Source organism: Salvelinus fontinalis, chromosome 27 (assembly GCF_029448725.1).
Source record: "Salvelinus fontinalis isolate EN_2023a chromosome 27, ASM2944872v1, whole genome shotgun sequence".
Classification (NCBI taxonomy): Eukaryota; Metazoa; Chordata; class Actinopteri; order Salmoniformes; family Salmonidae; genus Salvelinus; species Salvelinus fontinalis.
Genome location: NC_074691.1, coordinates 1,906,283 through 1,926,394, shown reverse-complemented (window position 1 = coordinate 1,926,394; position 20,112 = coordinate 1,906,283). Strand labels below are relative to the sequence as shown.

Below are 20,112 nucleotides of genomic sequence, written 5' to 3'. Positions count from 1 at the left end.
GTGTTGGGACGGCTGTGGGACTCTGCTGTTGGGACAGCTTTATGTAGGCCCTAACATTTTGTGGGCACTGTTTGTCACCGTTATAGTGCAATTAATGTATTGTTCAGTGTTGTTGCTTTGCTGGCATTCATCACACATTTTTTTGGTTTGCCTAACCAGGATTTACAAACTAAAATCGACACTGCTCCTCCCCTTCATCTACACTGATTGAAGTGGATTTAACAAGTGACAGCAATAAGGGATCATAGCTTTCACCTGGATTCACCTGGTCAGTCTGTCATGGAAAGAGCAGATGTTCTTAATGTTTTGTACACTGTGTATATTTCATACAATATACAGCCAAAATATTGGGCCTAACTAGTAGTAGTAGGCTACATGATCTGTGTCATTGTGCATGGGTGCGTCTTTCTCTGTGGTTTTCTTCCTACCCCGACTGCACCACAGAAGATGATCTGTCATTTGTCACAGACATAAAAAGCACTCGAACCAGCAGAACCAGAACTTTTAGCAAATAAGTCAGTTAATTTCACACATTTAGCAGCATCAGCCTCAAGCACTTTTTGGGTCTCTAACTTATTAGGCATCACCTTTCCATTTTCCGGTTTTGACTGAGTGACTGGCAGAATCAGAGCGGGTCTCATTCTCTTTGATGATGGGTGTTTGACTTTTAATGTGAATTAACGTTTTTTATATTTTGTATTTTTTTTGACCAGCCCACCTTAATAGAAGATGGTCCGGCCCTTCTGGCATTTGCCAGAATTGCCAGACCGCCAATGCTTGAAAATTGTTTTCGCAGATCAGGGGGTTCCTTGCTCCCCACAACCAAATCGAACTCTATGCACTGTATTGTGACGTTTTATTGATAACAGCCTATGCAACAAACTAAGAAAAATCATTGTAATAAATCACTTGCACTGGTAGGATCTTGGCTCTGCAAGCATCTTCCTTCCTTCCTTTTTCCCCCCTGTTGGTAAAAACTACACGGCGACCTCTGATTGGACGTGGAGCGGCAACAGCCTGCGGAGAACCAATCAGCGTGGGCCACGGTAAGATTTTGTCGCCCTCTCTTCTAGCGCTGTGCATGACAAGATATTGGAGAGGTGCACAGAGAACTATGAGACTTTTACTTGGTAAGAAACTCTAAACAGATTGTGTTCAGATGTTTTTGTATTATAACTAGGTTAATATCATGGTGGCCATAATACGATGTGTGCAAGATTGTTAACGTTAGCTAGCTTTTGAATCAGGTTACATTTTGCTTCACTGTAGCTAACCATATGAATGTTCGTGGCCTTGTAAACGAACTAACAGTAATGACAGCTACAGGAAGGCTTAAAAGACGACCAGCAAAATGAATACCTGATGACGGCTCAAACAGCTCCTGTATTGTAAGCTAACTAACGTTAACTAGTTAAATAGTTAGTTGCAGTTTGGCCGGATGTGCCAACTTTTGTAGCGCTAACTTAGCTACCTATGCTAACTAGCTAGCTAGATAACGTTAGATACATATTTTTTCTGCTTAACTGTAGACAATGGAATTGTGCTGTTGTGTTAATTTGCTTATGTATGCAATATGACAATGTGAACAGACGCATCTCACGTTCAGCTCCTTTCCTACTTCCCACCAGTTCTGTTGGGGTATTCCCTGGTCTTTATGGCCCAAGGCTTCTACTCTGCTAGCGATGATGTGGTTGAACTCAACCCCTCCAACTTCAACCAGGAGGTTCTTCAGAGCGACAGCCTATGGCTCATCGAATTTTACGCACCTTGGTGAGTGGTCAAATCTTCTCTGGGCCCAATGAGATACTGAGAACTTGCTCGAGAGTGAAATTGCCACCAAGCAGTAGTTAGTGTTGTATGAAATCTCCTTATCCCAATAACCTGTCAAGGAGGGACACCCAAAATTGTTTGTAGACCTGGGGCGCATTCAGGAAGGTGTAACATTATAAAATGTTTAGATAGAAATGTCTGGTGTAGAATGGATTACATTGTCTGTCAGGCAGAATAGGGAATTGTGTCAATTACATTTCTGCAGCTTTCTGATCACTTCACCTCACTGAATACCCCCCAGTTTATAGGGGTCAATTATGACAATGATAAAGAAGTTGATATATTAGTAAACCCATATTCCCTTTGACATGATCTTGTAGCCACTGCACACATCCTGTCTTAACAAACATCTGTTACACGTCTATGCAAAACCAGAAATACTCACTATCCCTCAGATTGTTGTGAAAGTCTTTGCATGGGATTTGTGTAGACTTCACTTTGCCGATTTTATATGAGGCTGTGCGTAGTCTGGTGCCTCAGACGTAACTGTTTCTCTCCACAGGTGTGGCCACTGCCAGAGTCTGACTGCTGACTGGAAGAAAACAGCTACAGCCTTGAAGGTAAACTGCACATTTGTTATTGCAGTGTTATGACACTGTCTTTTGGTTTAATTACACCAACATTAGTTCAACTTAGATGTTTTATTACAGTGCTATGTCACTAGCGACATAGACGGCACATTACTACAGTGCATTCCACATACAGTGATCACAGCTGTGCAGGACAATTTGATCACTATAACTGAATTCACAATAAGCGGAGTATACCTTTTCATGACAACTTTGTGAGATTGCTATGGCCTGGGTGTATATCTTTCTAGTTTTGAGTACAAAACAAATGGAACTCACTAGCACTCTATGAGCTATACCAATGACAGTAACCTCTTGCTGTTTTCTCTTCCCTCAGGGGATTGTTAAGGTCGGTGCGGTGGACGCCGACCAGCACAACTCCCTGGGTGGTCAGTACAGTGTCAGAGGCTTCCCCACCATCAAGATCTTCGGTGCCAATAAGAACAAGCCCGACGATTACCAAGGTACGTCTAGTAGCTTTTCAATAAAAAAAATAAAAAATCTGCGTTTCTTATTGGTTCAGGTAAGGTGGCTGATGATCACCAAGGTGGCTTAGCAGTTCAGACGTATTTTTCCGTGTTGTCGTGTCGTGTCCTGTATATATATATATTTACACCTTTTCTTCACATATCTTTTATTTATTTTATTATCCAAGAACTCAACTACAAAAGCTTTCCTGCAAAAGCTTTCCTGCAACCCGCTTCACCAATTACAATAAGTACTATTTACCTCAATCTGAAAATCCATCGTGGAAGATAGCCAGGGGCTAATTCAGAAGCTAGCCTGAAAGCTAATCCAGAAGCTACTCCGATAGCTAGCCAGAAGCTAATCTGTAGCTGCCCCGAAATTAGCCGGTTTGCTGGCTAGCGTTGGTGTTTCAGCTGCCCACGTTTTGCGGTCATCAGCTATTCCTCTAGCTCGATAATCTACCGGCACTTTTGTGCAACGCGACTCGGACCGGAGCATTCCGGGACTTTTTTTCTCTCAGTTTCCCCGGATTCCAACCGCAGCCTCTGGACACTTGCACCTTGATTTCGCAGCTAGCTAGCTGCATACCGTGTGACTATTGGCTTACGTCGACCCCGGAGCTAACTCAAATCATGCTGGAGCTAGCCAGCTGAGGAGTTCCATCACCATCCGGACCCGCTTCTTTGTTGCTGCTGCAGATACGGAACCCCACCGGGCCTTCACGACTGACTGCCGACGTTATCTGCCCGAGGGATTTATCCAACCGGCACCTCCGTCCCGGCGTTACCTGAACGCTCATCTGAGGCCCGCTAATCGTTAGCTGTCTTATCGGCTGCTATCTGAACAAAACCCCACTACACGGAACCTACCGACGGAAACGCACGAGGTATCTACAAACAGACCTCCATCCTATGCTGCTACCGATAGCCATATACCCGGCCAGCTGTCTGGATCGCCACGACCCCAACCAACCTCTACTCACTGGACCCTTATTTATCACTCGATTAAGCTTGCCTCTCCTTAATGTAAATATGCCTTGTCCATTGCTGTTCTGGTTAGTGTTTATTGGCTTATTTCACTGTAGAGATTCTAGCCCTGCTCTCTATACCATATCCAACCCTGCAGTTCCACCACCCACATATGCGATGACATCACCTGGTTTCAATGATGTTTCTAGAGACAAGATCTCTCTCATCATCACTCAATACCTAGGTTTACCTCCACTGTATTCACATCCTACCATACCTTTGTCTGTACATTATTCCTTTAAACTATTTTATCGCCCCCAGAAACTTCCTTTTACTCTCTGCTCTGGTAGCTCTAGGCGACCAATTCTCATAGCTTTTAGCCGTACCATTATCCTACTTCTCCTCTGTTCCTCTGGTGATGTAGAGGTGAATCCAGGCCCTGCAGTACCTGGCTCCACTCCTATTCCCCAGGCGCTCTCTTTTGATGACTTCTGTAACCGTAATAGCCTTGGCTTCATGCATGTTTACATTAGGAGCCTCCTCCCTAAGTTTGTTTTGTTCACTGCTTTAGCACACTCTACCAACCCGGATGTTTTAGCCGTGTCTGAATCCTGGCTTAGAAAGACCACCAAAAATTCAGACATCTTTATCCCCAATTACAATATTTTCAGACAAGATAGAACGGCCAAAGGGGGCGGTGTTGCAATCTACTGCAAAGACTGCCTGCAGAGTTCTGTTATACTATCCAGGTCTGTTCCCAAACAATTTGAACTTCTACTTTTAAAAATCCACCTCTCTAAAAACAAGTCTCTCACCGTTGCCGCCTGCTATAGACCACCCTCTGCCCCCAGCTGTGCTCTGGACACTATATGTGAACTGATTGCCCCCCATCTATCTTCAGAGCTCGTGCTGCTAGGCGACCTAAACTGGAACATGCTTAACACCCCAGCCATCCTACAATCTAAGCTTGATGCCCTCAATCTCACACAAATTATTAATGAACCTACCAGGTACCACCCCAATTCCGTAAACACGGGTACCCTCATAGATATCATCCTAACAAACTTGCCCTCCAAATACACCTCTGCTGTTTTTAACCAAGATCTCAGCGATCACTGCCTCATTGCCTGCATCCGTAATGGGTCAGCGGTCAAACGACCTCCACTCATCACTGTCAAACGCTCCCTGAAACACTTCAGCGAGCAGGCCTTCCTAATTGACCTGGCCGGGGTATCCTGGAAGGATATTGATCTCATCCCGTCAGTAGAGGATGCCTGGTCATTTTTTAAAAATGCCTTCCTCACCATCTTGAATAAGCATGCCCCATTCAAGAAATTTAGAACCAGGAACAGATATAGCCCTTGGTTCTCTCCTGACCTGACTGCCCTTAACCAACAGAAAAACATCCTATGGCGTTCTGCATTAGCATCGAACAGCCCCCGTGATATGCAACTTTTCAGGGAAGCCAGAAACCAATATACACAGGCAGTTAGAACAGCCAAGGCTAGCTTTTTCAAGCAGAAATTTGCTTCCTGCAACACAAATTCAAAAAAGTTCTGGGACAGCGTAAAGTCCATGGAGAATAAGAACACCTCCTCCCAGCTTCCAACCGCCCTGAAGATAGGAAACACTGTCACCACCGACAAATCCACTATAATTGAGAATTTCAATAAGCATTTTTCTACGGCTGGCCATGCTTTCCACCTGGCTACCCCTACCCGGGACAACAGCACTGCCCTCCCCTCTGCTACTCGCCCAAGCCTTCCCCATTTCTCTTTCTCCCAAATACAGTCAGCTGATGTTCTTAATGAGCTGCAAAATCTGGACCCTTACAAATCAGCCGAGCTAGATAATCTGGACCCTTTCTTTCTAAAACTATCTGCTGAAATTGTTGCCACCCCTATTACTAGCCTCTTCAACCTCTCTTTCGTGTCGTCTGAGATCCCCAAAGATTGGAAAGCAGCTGCGGTTATCCCCCTCTTCAAAGGGGGGGACACCCTTGACCCTAACTGCTACAGACCTATATCTATCCTACCCTGCCTTTCTAAGGTCTTCGAAAGCCAAGTCAACAAACAGATTACCGACCATTTCGAATCACACCACACCTTCTCCGCTATGCAATCTGGTTTCAGAGCTGGTCATGGGTGCACCTCAGCCACGCTCAAGGTCATAAACGATATCGTAACCGCCATCGATAGGAAACAATACTGTGCAGCCGTATTCATTGACCTTGGCCAAGGCTTTTGACTCTGTCAATCACCACATCCTCATTGGCAGACTCGACAGCCTTGGTTTCTCTAATGATTGCCTCGCCTGGTTCACCAACTACTTCTCTGATAGAGTTCAGTGTGTCAAATCGGAGGGTCTGTTGTCCGGGCCTCTGGCAGTCTCTATGGGGGTGCCACAGGGTTCAATTCTTGGACCGACTCTCTTCTCTGTTTACATCAATGATGTCGCTCTTGCTGCTGGTGATTCTCTGATCCACCTCTACGCAGACGACACTATTCTGTATACTTCTGGCCCTTCTTTTGACACTGTGTTAACAACCCTCCAGGCGAGCTTCAATGCCATACAACTCTCCTTCCGTGGCCTCCAACTGCTCTTAAATACAAGTAAAACCAAATGCATGCTCTTCAACCGATCGCTGCCTGCTCCTGCCCGCCTGTCCAACATCACTACTTTGGACGGCTCTGACTTAGAATATGTGGACAACTACAAATACCTAGGTGTCTGGTTAGACTGTAAACTCTCCTTCCAGACCCACATCAAACATCTCCAATCCAAAGTCAAATCTAGAATTGGCTTCCTATTCCGCAACAAAGCATCCTTTACTCATGCTGCCAAACATACCCTTGTAAAACTGACCATCCTACCAATCCTCGACTTCGGTGATGTCATTTACAAAATAGCCTCCAAAACCCTACTCAATAAATTGGATGCAGTCTATCACAGTGCCATCCGTTTTGTCACCAAAGCCCCATATACTACCCACCACTGCGACCTGTACACTCTCGTTGGCTGGCCCTCGCTTCATACTCGTCGCCAAACCCATTGGTTCCAGGTCATCTACAAGACCCTGCTAGGTAAAGTCCCCCCTTATCTCAGCTCGCTGGTCACCATAGCAGCACCTACCCGTAGCACGCGCTCCAGCAGGTATATCTCTCTAGTCACCCCCAAAACCAATTCTTCCTTTGGACGCCTCTCCTTCCAGTTCTCTGCTGCCAATGACTGGAACGAACTACAAAAATCTCTGAAACTGGAAACGCCTATCTCCCTCACTAGCTTTAAGCACCAGCTGTCAGAGCAGCTCATAGATTACTGCACCTGTACATAACCCATCTACAATTTAGCCCAAACAACTACCTCTTTACCTACTGTATTTATTTATTAATTTATTTTGCTCCTTTGCACCCCATTATTTCTGTCTCTACTTTGCACTTTCTTCCAATGCAAACCAACCATTCCAGTGTTTTTTTTTAGTTTTTATTTTACTTGCTGTGTTGTACTCACTTCGCCTCCATGGCCTTTTTATATTTTTATTTATTTATACATATATCTGTTTGCCTTCACCTCCCTTATCTCACCTCACTTGCTCACATTGTATATAGACTTATTTTTTTATCTTTTTCACTGTATTATTGACTATATGTTTGTTTTTACTCCATGTGTAACTATGTGTTGTTGTATGTGTCGAACTGCTTTGCTTTATCTTGGCCAGGTCGCAATTGTAAATGAGAACGTGTTCTCAATTTGCCTACCTGGTTAAATAAAGGTTAAATAAAAATAAAATAAATAAAAAATAAAATAAATAAATAAAAAGGTAGTCCCTCCCTGTTTCAGTCCCATTTTCTTCCGTTTCGTGCCTAATGAACACAACCCTGGGTTTGTATTCATTAGTGCACACCCATAGCAAAAGGTTTTGCAACGGAAAACTAAAGCAAGTTTAGTTTATCGTCCCTATTTTGGTCCGTTTTATTTATTTTGGTGTCTAGTGCAGTGGTTTCCAAACTGTGGGGCGTTTAGGAAACAGTGGTGTTAATAATCTTTCTCCCTCCCTCCCTCAGGTGGGCGCAATAGCCAGGCCATTGTGGACGGGGCCCTGAATGCTCTTCACACTCTGGTGAAGGACAGGATGAGTGGCAGGTCGGGTGGCTCTGACTACAGTAGACAGGTAACTACTACTTACACCTAGGCTGGGTCATGTTAAGTAGGAAGAAAATGTTTAGAAATGGGGAGTTACTATCTGATCTCGTCCAATAATAACAGATTGTTGTTTTCCGTGACAAACTCTACACACTTTTTTTGTGCCCAAGAAATGAATGGTACATGTGTCATTTTGGAGTCACTATTATTGTAAATAAGAATAGAAGATGTTTCTAAACACAACCAAAACAAACAGCAAATGCATTTCACGAGATTCTAGAGTCAGTCACAAGCTTGATGTAATTGTTGCTCGCTAGGAATATGGGACCAAATACTACACTTTTGACTACTTTAATACACATATGTGAATTTGTCCCAATTCTTTTGGTCCCCTAAAATTGGGGGATTATGTACAGAAAGTGCTGTAATTTTTAAATGGCTCACCTGTATATGGATGAACATACCCTCAAATTAAAGCTGACAGTCTGCACTTTAACCTCAGTCATTGTGTCAGTTGAAATCCAAAGTGCTGGAGGACAGAGCCAAAACAACAACGTGTCCCTGTCCCAATAATTACGGAAGGCACTGTATATTTTGAGCAGAGTGTAAGCGGTACGTCTAAGTTAACGTATCTTCGTGGTTGTCTTTCTCTAGAGTGGAGGCGGTGGTGGTGGCGGTGGCGGCAGTAAGAAAGATGTTGTGGAGCTGACCGACGACAACTTTGACCGGCTGGTTCTGAACAGTGGTGAAGTGTGGCTAGTGGAGTTCTTTGCCCCTTGGTGTGGCCACTGCAAGAGCCTGGAGCCTGAGTGGGCGGCTGCAGCCTCGGCCGTCAAGGAGCAGACCAAGGACAAGGTCCACCTTGGAGCAGTGGATGCCACCGTGCACCAAGGTCTGGCCAGCCGCTATGGGGTGAGCAGGAAACACCCACCAAAACATCACACCAGTCAGATACTATCAGTGTAGCCTCACCACTGATGTCTGTCTGTTCATCTGTACACAACAGCAGAAAGCTTAGATGGAACGAAAGATCTAGAAATGAAGGAATCGCGTCCGCCTATTCATGACATCTCTATCGGCAATTTTCCACCAAGTTTGCCAACTGAACGTGGCCATGGACTGAGGTTTGTCCTGTTTCTCTCTCCGTATCTGCAGATCCGTGGATTTCCCACCATTAAGATCTTCAAGAAGGGGGAGGAGCCTGAGGACTACCAGGGGGGGAGGACCCGAGGTGACATCATTGCCGGGGCTCTGGAGCTGTTCTCCGACAATGCAGCTCCTCCGGAGCTGCTCGAGGTTCGTGTCTGCGAGTCCGTGTCTGCATGTACAATAAGATAATTTACTCTGATGGAGAGCATAAAAACAAATTTATATATTTTTTTATTTCCTACACAATTTCGTGATTATGATCTTGTCTCATCGCTGCAACTCTCCAATGGGCTCGGTAGAGGCGAAGGTCGAGTCATGCGTCCTCCGAAAAAACGTGACCCGCCAAACTGCGCTTCTTAACACCCTCTCGCTTAACCCGGAAGCCAGCCGCACCGATGTATCGGAGGAATCAACTGACAACCGAAGTCAACCTGCAGGCGCACTGCCCGCCACAAGGAGTCGCTAGAGTGCGATGAGCCAAGTAAACCTTCCGGCACCTGTCTTAAGGATCATGATGCACCTGTCTAAGGATCATGCTTTTTAATCAGTTTCTTGATAAACCACACCTGTCAGGTGGATGGATTATCTTGGCAGGCAAAGGAGAAATTCTCACTAACAGGGATGTAAACACATTGTGTACAATGCTTTTTTTGCTTTCAGAACAGTTCTGGGATCTTTGATTTCAGCTCATGAAACATGGGACCAACACGTTACATGTTGCATTTATATTATTGTTCAGTATATAAATCTAAACACCAGGCCTATAGGCTATGCCTACTCTGCGTTGTATGCCATTGCCTCATGAGTAAATTCTGAGCTGAAAACATTGTTAAAACAACTACAGCCTATGCGCACATTGTAATCAAAATTATAATCTTAATTGGTGATTTCAAACTATTCCTTTGTGAGGTGCAACCGGGACCAGTAGATGGTGGGATCGATAAACCAGAATTGGAGAGGATCCTACATCATTGTTTAAAAATCCATATTTGGGAACATATATTTTTTTAGGGGGTAGATCAGCTTTAATATCGCAGGTTGTGCCTTCCATCAATGTCATTGTCTGCATCATTCCCAATCCCCCATATTAAAAAAATAATAATTTGATTGTCCTTTATTATTTTCCCCTAACCCTACCACCCTTTTAGGAACATTTTTGGCTGCACAGTCGATTACAGTGGCGATGGACAGAGTTGTAGATAAGTTAATAGTATGTTCTCCACTGCTCAACGAGAATAGCCTATGCAGCTTGTTGTTGTCGCCAATCACAAGTCATCGAAGTGCCACTACAGTCATTTTTATTTTATTTTTTTCACCTTTATTTAACCAAGTAGGCAAGTTGAGAACAAGTTCTCATTTACAACTGCGACCTGGCCAAGATAAAGCAAAGCAGTTCGACACATACAACAACACAGAGTTACACATGGAATACACAAACATACAGTCAATAATACAGTAGAGGTAGGATAAGGGAGGTAAAGGCAATAAATGGGCCATGGTGGTGACGTAATTACAATATAGCAATTAAACACTGGAATGGTAGATGTGCAGAAGATGAATGTGCAAGTAGAGATACTGGGGTGCAAAGGAGCAAGATAAATAAATAAATATAGTATGGGGTTGAGGTAGTTGGATGGGCTATGTACAGGTGCAGTGATCTGTGAGCTGCTCTGGCAGCTGGTGCTTAAAGCAAGTGCGGGAGATATGAGTTTCTGGCTTCAGTGATTTTTGCAGTTCGTTCCAGTCATTGGCAGCAGAGAGCTGGAAGGAAAGGCGGCCAAAGGAAGAATTGGCTTTGGGGGTGACCAGTGAGATATACCTGCTGTAGTGTGTGAAACGGGTGGGTGCTGCTATTGTGACCAGTGAGCTGAGATAAGGCGGGGCTTTACCTAGCAGAGACTTGTAGATGACCTGCAGCCAGTGGGTTTGGCGGCGAGTATGAAACGAGGGCCGGCCATCGAGAGCGTACAGGTCGTACTGATGGGTAGTATATGGGGCTTTGGTGACAGACTGCATCCAATTTGTTGAGTAGAGTGTTGGAGGCTATTTTGTAGATGACATCGCCGAAGTCGAGGATCGGTAGGATGGTCAGTTTTACGAGGGTATGTGTGGCTGCATGAGTGAAGGATGCGTTGTTGCAAAATAGGAAGCCGATTCTAGATTTAATTTTGGATTGAAGATGCTTAAAACTTCTTATGGCTGGGATCCCGTTAACGGGATCGGTATGACAACAGCCAGTGAAAGTGCAGGGCGCCAAATTCAAAACAACAGAAATCTCATAATAAAATTCCTCAGACATACAAGTATTTTACACCATTTTAAAGATAAACTTGTTAATCCCACCACAGTGTCCGATTTCCAAAAGGCTTTACGACGAAAGCACAACATATCATTGTTAGGTCAGCACCTATTCACAGAAAAACACAGCCATTTTTCCAGCCAAAGAGAGGAGTCACAAAAAGCAGAAATATAGATCAAATTAATCACTAACCTTTGATTTTCATCAGATGACACTCATAGGACTTCATGTTACACAATACATGTATGTTTTGTTCGATAAAGTTCATATTTATATCCAAAAATCTTAGTTTACATTGGCGCGTTATGTTCAGTAATATTTTACCTCCAAAACATCCGGTGATTTTGCAGAGTGCCACATCAATTTACAGAAATACTCATAATAAACATTGATAAAAGATACAAGTATTATACATGGAACTTTAGATAAACCTCTCCTTAAACTTCTCTGGGATAGGGGGCAGCACTTTCACTTTTGGGTGAATAGCGTGCCCAGAGTAAACTGCCTGCTACTTAGTCCCAGATGCTAATATATGCATATTAGTAGTATTATTGGATAGAAAACACGCTGAAGTTTCTAAAACTGTTTGAATGATGTCTGTGAGTATAACAGAACTCATATGACAAGCAAAAACCTGAGAAAAGATCCAACCAGGAAGTGGGAAATCTGAGGTTTGTAGTTTTTTAACGCTGCCCCTATCGAATACACAGTGGGATATTGGTCATGTTGCACTTCCTACGGCTTCCTCTAGATGTCAACAGCATGGCTAGCCGTAGAAAAATGCTTATTGAATTTCTCAATTTCAATCATAGAGCCTCCTCCGTGTGTCGCAAAGCAAGTTAGGAGATTGAATAAAAAGTCATGAGAAGTATACGCTACAACAAACAATAGCCAACAGATAGGCTGCTATTCAGTCATTTGAATGTAAGTGTTATTTAACTGTAGGACAGGAAGAAAGTGCTTGAATATTAAATTAGCCCGGCTAACTTAAGCTAGTTGCTAAAATAGCTAGTTTTCTCAGTTTGATTTAGTCAACCGGTACTACGTAAGCATATTGGATGATAAATAACCTAGCTATGACAAGCTAGAAGTTAGTCTACTAGCGCAAGTCGGATCAGTTGGTTGCTGCCTCTCCCTCCCTCCTTGCTCTTGTTTCACTCGCTCACAGTACACACACACACACCGCAAGGCCCCTCTGCCTGCTCTCCCTCGCGCTGTATTAGCTCTGGTTAATAAAGTAGCTTACAAATGGACTCTTCTGCTGCTTCCCTCACTCTGATCCGACCACGTCTATACGGAACTGGTCGTCCTCGGGCCTGTTCGGAACGGGTCTCTCTATATTGAAAAATGTATAAATGCATACTTGTTCTCGTGGGAAAGCCCGCCGTCCATTTCGGAACGGGTCCAACTTTTTACACTTCAACAGAGGCCAATTTAACGACCCCTGTCACAACAGACAATGCCGGTGACTTTGTGAATGATGTCACAGAAACTGTACTTGGGCCACAAGTAGGGTGCTTTTTAATTTAGCCAAATAAACAACAATAACTGTTGGAATTTCATTTAACCGCTGTACCGCACCCGAACCGTGACCCCCAAAACATCAAAGTACTGAACCGTGGGTTTGGTGAACCGTTACACCCTCATTGTTTTATGCTTTCCAGCTGAAAGTTTAAATAGAATAAAAACATATTTTAAATAGAAGACATCTAACTTTGACCTTTAGTGTGTTTTTCTTCTGACAGACTTAAATTCTGAATGTGTGTGTGTGTGTGTGTGTGTGTGTGACTCTCTCAGATCCTTAACGCAGATGTCCTGAAGAAGACGTGCGACGATTACCAGCTCTGTGTCATCGCTGTGCTGCCCCACATCCTGGACACAGGTTAGATGGAACTACTCTCTTCAGTTAGTCCCCTGATCACGTTCATGCTTATATTCTCAGCCTGTTTGATATGGCACGTGGGGTTGTACCTCATGACGGTTCATTGATTTTTGCCGTTTTGGATCTGTACAAGACTGACCTGTCCCTTTCTTTCCTCTTGCCTCGTTGCAGGTGCAGCAGGCAGGAATGGCTACCTGGAGGTGATGATGAAGATGGCAGAGAAGTACAAGAAGAAGATGTGGGGGTCAGTATATAGAAAGAGCCTGCATTTGAACACATCACCGACTTGAGTTATTTTATCCTATATTAGTACTCAATAGGAGTTGTGGATTAGCCAATGCAGTTTGTCTTAAACGCACACAACAGTCTGTGTGAATGATTTTGATCTGACTGTGGATGAATTCATTGAACCCAGTATAACTTAATCCGTTTAGTTTGATTAGCAATGCAAGTCTTCTCTCTCTCTCTCTAGCTGGCTGTGGACTGAGGCTGGTGTTCAGATGGATCTGGAGGCGTCGCTGGGCATCGGAGGGTTCGGCTACCCTGCCATGGCGGCCATCAACGCCCGCAAGATGAAGTTCGCCCTGCTCAAGGGCTCGTTCAGCGAGACTGGCATTCACGAGTTCCTCAGGTAGGGGCGCCCTCTCATTTAGTGTTTTACACAGTATAGTATAGACCACGGATACGTCCTAAATGGCACCCTATTCCCTATATGAGGCACTACTTTAATAGGGTGCCATTTGGGACGTAGTCCATACCCAACCCTCTTCTTGGAGAGCTACTGGGTCTGAAGGCTTTTGCTCCAACTTGATTTAGCTAATTAGGGTCCTGGTGAGCAGCTAATCGGGTGTGGTACAGTATCATTCTAAGGATAAAAAAATAATAATAATAATATTATATATATATATTTTTTTTAGGGATCTGTCTGTAGGCCGCGGCTCCACTGCTACCGTCGGGGGCGGGGCTTTGCCTAATATCAACGCTGTCGAGGCCTGGGACGGCAAAGACGGAGAGGTGAGTGGTCAAAGGTCACAGGGTGGATGAGATGCGGCGGTCCTCGTACCGTAATACAGTTTTGGCTGGACGAGGTGATTTGAGCTTTTCTTTTTAAATAGTGAAGAAGGGCTTTACCCAAGTCTTGCCTCGGGCCAGTTCATGACGATGTAACGTTACAGAACATCCAGATAGAAATGGTGTAGAACCGATATGATGGTATGTCCAAGAGAATAGTTTCACCCCACTGAATACACCACAGGGTCGTATTCATTTGTGCACATCATTGGGAACATTTGGGAACAGAATAAGTTGCACCAAAAAGTTAACCCCACCCCGTTTTGGTTCACTTTCTTACGTTTGGTTTCTAATGAATATGTTATATTGTTTGCCTGCCCAGTCCTCAATCCTCTCCTCTTTTATCCCCAGCTTCCCGTGGAGGATGACTACGACCTGAGTGACGTGGACCTAGACGACAACTTTGGCAAGGACGAGTTGTGAGCCCAGCGTTCCGGTTTAATGACATCTTGTCTGTCTGGTCTACCTCGGCGTGGCCAGTCTCTCCTCTCCTGTGGAGCAAGTTGGAGACTGGGTCGCCCTGTTACTGAAATACCCCAGAAGATAAAATCAAGGGGAGGTTGGCTCATAATAATAGCTGTAACGTTACAACCATGTGTTTGAGTTCGATACCATTCAACTTCTAACGTTCCAACCATTACTATGAACCCGTTCTCCCCCATTTTAGAGGCCACCAACTTCCTGTGAATTGAACAGGGTCAGAAAGACACGTGCAGCTTCTCACATCGGCCGAGTTCCACTGCTTAGATATTACCAGATCTTACAACGCCTGTATAGGTAAAATACCTTATGAGCCGTCGATGTCTGTAAGACTCCGCCTCACAGACCTGCTGAATATTAGTCACCGCATTAATTATGCAGGCCCTACCTTTTTGGAAAGAGTTAAGGGGTTTCTGAATATGGCTGTCCAGTTGGAACATTCCTTTCTGCAACCGTCCCCTATTCCTTGTTTCGCCACTCTGACGCCAAGCTAATCAGACATGGTTGTATCCGATTTCACTTTCATGCCCGGCCTGTTGTGATTTTTTTATATTTTGGGGATTTAGTTGTCGTATTTTTATTTTATTCTGTCGATGATCACGTCAGTGTCTGCGCAGGACAAAGGGCAATACCGTGGGACGACTTGTTTTTCTTACACAACTTTATTTAGATTGTGAAACAAAATTCAGTTTTTGTTACAAAATAAAAAGAGAATACTGTTTCATCATTATCCATGTATGTGTATTCTGTGTTGGGAAACGACAAGCTTTACTGTAAATGTAATTTTAGCTAGGAACACAAAATAATTGAGTTTTTCACTTTAACAATGTACCATTGCTGTAGCACAGGTATTTTGAAAAATACGTTTTTATTGCCCCCAACTGTACAGGCAGTTCCAGTGTATTAAAATCAGTATCTTGTCATGTTTTGCAGATACTGGTTTGTTTAACTCTACAGGGATAGAGGTCATTCACAGCCATGGCCGTAGTGAATCTCTAACCCTGAAACTAGACTGCAAACCTTGCATATCTGTTTTTTGGACTTTAGTCGCCCGTAATGGACACGCTAGCTACAGAAACCAGAAGCAGCATTTCACCGAGGCTTGTGTTGCATAATCTCTTTACATTACAAGTCTACTTCTAGCACAAAGACGTGTGTCTTAAAGTGAATACAACTGATAATTGCTTATGTTTATTTTTTTCTTGTCTTCTGATGCTTCTGGTGGACCAAGCTAAAAACAACGCACCCATTTGTAGTGTAGTCTTCGGGGTGCGTATCCCCAGTGTTTCCTTATTGGAAATGAGTTGATCCTCTGGAGTTAAACAAACCAGTGACTGCAAAAGATGACAAGATACTGGTTTTAATACACTGAAACTGCCTGTACAGTTGGGGGCAATAAAAAGTTAATTTTCAAAATACCTGTACATTGCGAACAACTCTTGTGTTAATAGCTAATATTACATTTACAGTAAAGGTTGCAATGAGACTCAGGATGGTTAATATACAAAATATTAGTTTGGGTTATTTCTTCTTACCGTAACACATCCATGTGTAATACATTCAGTACAAATATTAAGATATGGCACTTCACTTTGACTGAAGTAAGGCAAGTGAAAAATAAAACCTTACGCATTTAAACATTTGCAAGGAAATGTAAGAGTCTTATCAGTGGTACTGTGAATGCAGAATGGGATGTTTCATAACGGAGAACATTATTCGCTGTAGGAAGCATTTTTCAGACCGCTGCATTTGGGATATGGGAAACTGCTAGTCTGGTCCCAGATCTGTTTGTGCTGTCTTGTCAACTCCATGCAAACAGATCTGGGATCAGGCTAGGGAACTACTGCTAATGTAAACTAATCTAATACGTGGAATAAGGTATGGGTGTTGTAACGACAACTGAACCTCTTCCACCTCTTTCTCGTGTGAACTGTGTGTGTTGGATGGGGGATGATACAGGCTCCATCTGTCTGCTTTCCTGTGTTCAGGACTGTGTGGCTGTCCATTTGTCTTAAGAACTAGCGAGAGGTTCCCTGGTCAGATTGCAGGAGCCGGACGATTGAAGGGTCACTCTTGGCACCTTTGATGAACTCCTCCAGAGAGAGTTTGCCTGCAGTCCAGAAGAGACCCCTAGTTAGCAACACACAAACTATGAACATCAATCTCATTTTGCATAGCAGCAGGCAAAAAAATTTGAACGAGGACACCAGAAATGTCATATAAGAGCCCAAGTGAAATACCCCTTCAAGACAATATAGGCTTAGGGTTTTGACAGTGGACTCAAGTTTACACTAAATTCAGTGCCACTTTATGTTCCAGCTCGGGAATAACTATGTATTTACTAGGTAATTAGCTAGTACACATTGAATGTTCTTGAGTGGCCTAGTTACAGGATGCACCTGAGCTCCATTTCGAGTCTCATAGCTAAGGGTCTGAATACTTATGTAAATAAGCTATTTCTGTTTTTTATTTTTAATACATTTCCAAACATTTCTAAAAAACTGTTTTTGCTTTGTCATTATGGGGTGTTGTGTGTAGATTTATGAGGAAAATGTTAGTTTAATCAATTTTAGAATAAGGCTGTAACGTAACAAAAACTGGAAAAAGTGAAGGTGTCTGAATACTTTCCAAATGCACTGTATGTCCTTGTACAATGACACAAAATTGCTATGGCTTGATAAAGCCCAGTTGACAATATGGTTCTTTATTGACACAATACACTCTGTATACCAAACTTTAGGAACATCTTCCTAATATTAAGTTGCACCCACCCCCTTTGCCCTAAGAACAGCATCAATTGGTCAGGGCATGAACTCTACAAGATGTCAAAAGTGTTCCACAGGGTTGCTGGCCCATGTTGACTCCAATGCTTGTCACAGTTGGCTGGATTTCCTTCGGATGGTGTTGCATTCTTGATATACACTGGAAACTGTTGAGTGTGAAAAACCCAGAGTCAAACAGGTGTGCCAGGCCCATACTACCATACCCCATTCAAAGGCACTTAAATCTTTTTTCTTGAATGGCATAAATACACAGTCCATGTCTCAGTTGTCTCAATCCTTCTTTAACCTGTCTCCTCCCCTTTATCTACACTGATTGAAGTGGATTTAACAAGTGACATCAATAAGGAATCATAACTTTCACCTGGTCAGTCTGTCATGGTCAAGATAAGGTGTTCTTGTTTTGGATACTCAGTGTACACTACGGGTCAAAAGTAGTTCAAGGGTTTTTCTTTATTTTTACTATTTTCTACATTGTACAATAATAGTGAAGACATCAAGACTATGAAATAACACATGTAGTAACCAAAAAAGTGTTAAACAAATCAAAATATATTTTATGTTTGAGATTCTTCAAATAGCCACCCTTTGCCTTGATGACAGCTTTGCACACTCTTGGCATTCTCTCAACCAGCTTCACCTGGAATTATTTTCCAACAGTCTTGAAGGAGTTCCCACATATGCTGAGCACTTGTTGGCTGCTTTTCCTTCACTCTGCGGTCTGACTCATCCAAACCATCTCAATTGAGTTGAGGTCGGGGATTGTGGAGAACAGGTAATCTGATGCAGCGCTCCATCACTCTCCTTCATGGTAAATTAGCCCTTACACAGCCTGGAGGGGTGTTGGGTCATTGTCCTGTTGAGAAACAAATGATTGTCCCACTAAGCCCTAACCAGTTGGGATGGCGTTTCACTGCAGAATGCTGTGGTAGCCATGCTGGTTAAGTGTGCCTTGAATTCTAAATAAATTACAGACAGTGTCACCAGCAAAGCACCCCCACACCATCACACCTCATCCTCCATGCTTTACGGTGGGAAATACACATGGAGAGATCATCCGTTCACCCATACCGCGTCTCACAAAGACATGGCGGTTGAAACCAAAAATCTCCAATTTGGACTCCAGACCAAAGGACAAATTCCCAGTAGTGTATATGCACAAGATATGACAAGTGACATTCAGTGACATGATGTAACCCCCCCCCCCCCCCCATGATATCAATGTTATAGTTTTTTTTTTTTTATGAGGCTATAAAGTATTTGTTTACATTTATTATGTTTACCAACATGGGAGTAAAACAAGCTTATTTTCGTTTCTGATGGGATACGACACTTGAACTAGGCTCATGAGGCATTTCTAAGTTATATTCTTCAGGAATCAATTGGTAAATATCATTAATTTATAAGCCAAAACATGGATGTAGCAACTGGATATTGCTCCTTTAAAAAATTAATTATAATAATTGGTACAAACCTTCACCACAGTGTTCTCCACTCAATATAATATATGTTTATAGATGTGTTGTTGTTTATTTGATGTATTGCCAAAATAAAGGTTCAATATAGTAAGTAATAAACTTGAGTTTTTACTAATTTCTTTAGTGGTACAGACTAACGTCAAAGAGGGCGTGTTGTAAGTACAGTCATTGTAAATATATGTAAATGTTATTCTTATTTGTATTTATTTTTACTTTGTGTTTGTGGTGTGTTCACTTATGACATTAGATCAGTGTTGGCTGCTAACTTGGCCCTTATCTTAAATATTTCACTTCTGTGTTTGGAGACATTGGATTAGCATTATTGTCGGGTCTCCTGTTAGTACATTTTATGTAGGGAAGCTAATGATCCATCATTTTTGACATTCCTGGGAGTGTGTAAACTTAGATTTTTTATTAGGATAGCATTTTTGTATGTTTTCCATAGTTATGTTCTTGAAAATGTATCAATTTACCAATTCGGCCACTTGGGTACATTTGGGCAAATTGTGAAGGACACCTGGGTGACTTCATACTAAATGTCATGTAGCTTGCGCATTCTTCAAGTTATCAGTCTGAAACTTTGCACATACACTGCTGCCCTCTTGTGGTCACCATCCCAGACACACAGAGTCATTTCTAGATTTGTGACCTTTCACTTGCATTTTAGAGATGATGGTACTACAAAAATACAAAAAGGTTAGTTTTTTTCTTTGTATTTTCTTCTACCAGATCTATCGTGTTATATTCTCCTACATTCAATTCTCATTTCCACAAACTTCAAAGTGTTTCCTTTCAAATGGTACCAAGAATATGCATATCCTTGTTTCAGGGCCTGAGCTACAGGCAGTTAGATTTGGGTGTGTCATTTTAGGCAAAAATTGAAAAGAATGGGTCTATCCCTAAGTTAAACATCTGTAACTTTCATTTCCTGAAACCTACAGACCCAAATGAAATAAGAAAGTTAGCTAACATGGCTAGTAGACTAATTGACAGTG

At 42.9% G+C, this 20,112-nt stretch overlaps 2 protein-coding genes across 4 annotated transcripts in view; one reads left to right on the top strand and one right to left on the bottom strand.

The window, feature by feature from the left end:
- The first annotated feature begins 1,022 nt into the window (after positions 1 to 1,022).
- Positions 1,023 to 15,589, top strand: LOC129824856 (protein disulfide-isomerase A6-like). The gene is made up of 12 exons (XM_055884383.1): positions 1,023 to 1,130; positions 1,629 to 1,770; positions 2,333 to 2,390; positions 2,737 to 2,863; positions 7,900 to 8,006; positions 8,633 to 8,890; positions 9,134 to 9,274; positions 13,224 to 13,308; positions 13,480 to 13,552; positions 13,781 to 13,939; positions 14,226 to 14,322; positions 14,731 to 15,589. Exons 1-12 carry the CDS (start codon positions 1,082 to 1,084, stop codon positions 14,800 to 14,802), a joined length of 1,368 nt encoding a protein of 455 aa, XP_055740358.1. The 5' UTR covers positions 1,023 to 1,081; the 3' UTR covers positions 14,803 to 15,589.
- Positions 15,503 to 20,112, bottom strand: part of LOC129824857 (hippocalcin-like protein 1) — a 19,011-nt gene continuing 14,401 nt past the window's right edge. For 2 of the 3 annotated variants that reach the window (XM_055884384.1, XM_055884385.1), the window contains exon 4: positions 15,503 to 16,969. In XM_055884384.1, coding sequence (XP_055740359.1) covers positions 16,878 to 16,969 — 92 coding nt within the window. In that variant the 3' untranslated portion in view covers positions 15,503 to 16,877. Of the gene's footprint in view, positions 17,789 to 20,112 lie in introns of all 3 variants that reach the window. The other variant, XM_055884386.1, reaches the window with a different exon arrangement.

Coding starts and splice junctions, on each gene's coding strand:
- LOC129824856 (XM_055884383.1), top strand. CDS start 1,082: ATGACAAGATATTGGAGAGGTGCACAGAGAACTATGAGACTTTTACTT. Junction 2,864..7,899: donor CAAGCCCGACGATTACCAAG/GTACGTCTAGTA, acceptor TCCCTCCCTCAG/GTGGGCGCAATAGCCAGGCC. Junction 8,007..8,632: donor GCTCTGACTACAGTAGACAG/GTAACTACTACT, acceptor GTCTTTCTCTAG/AGTGGAGGCGGTGGTGGTGG.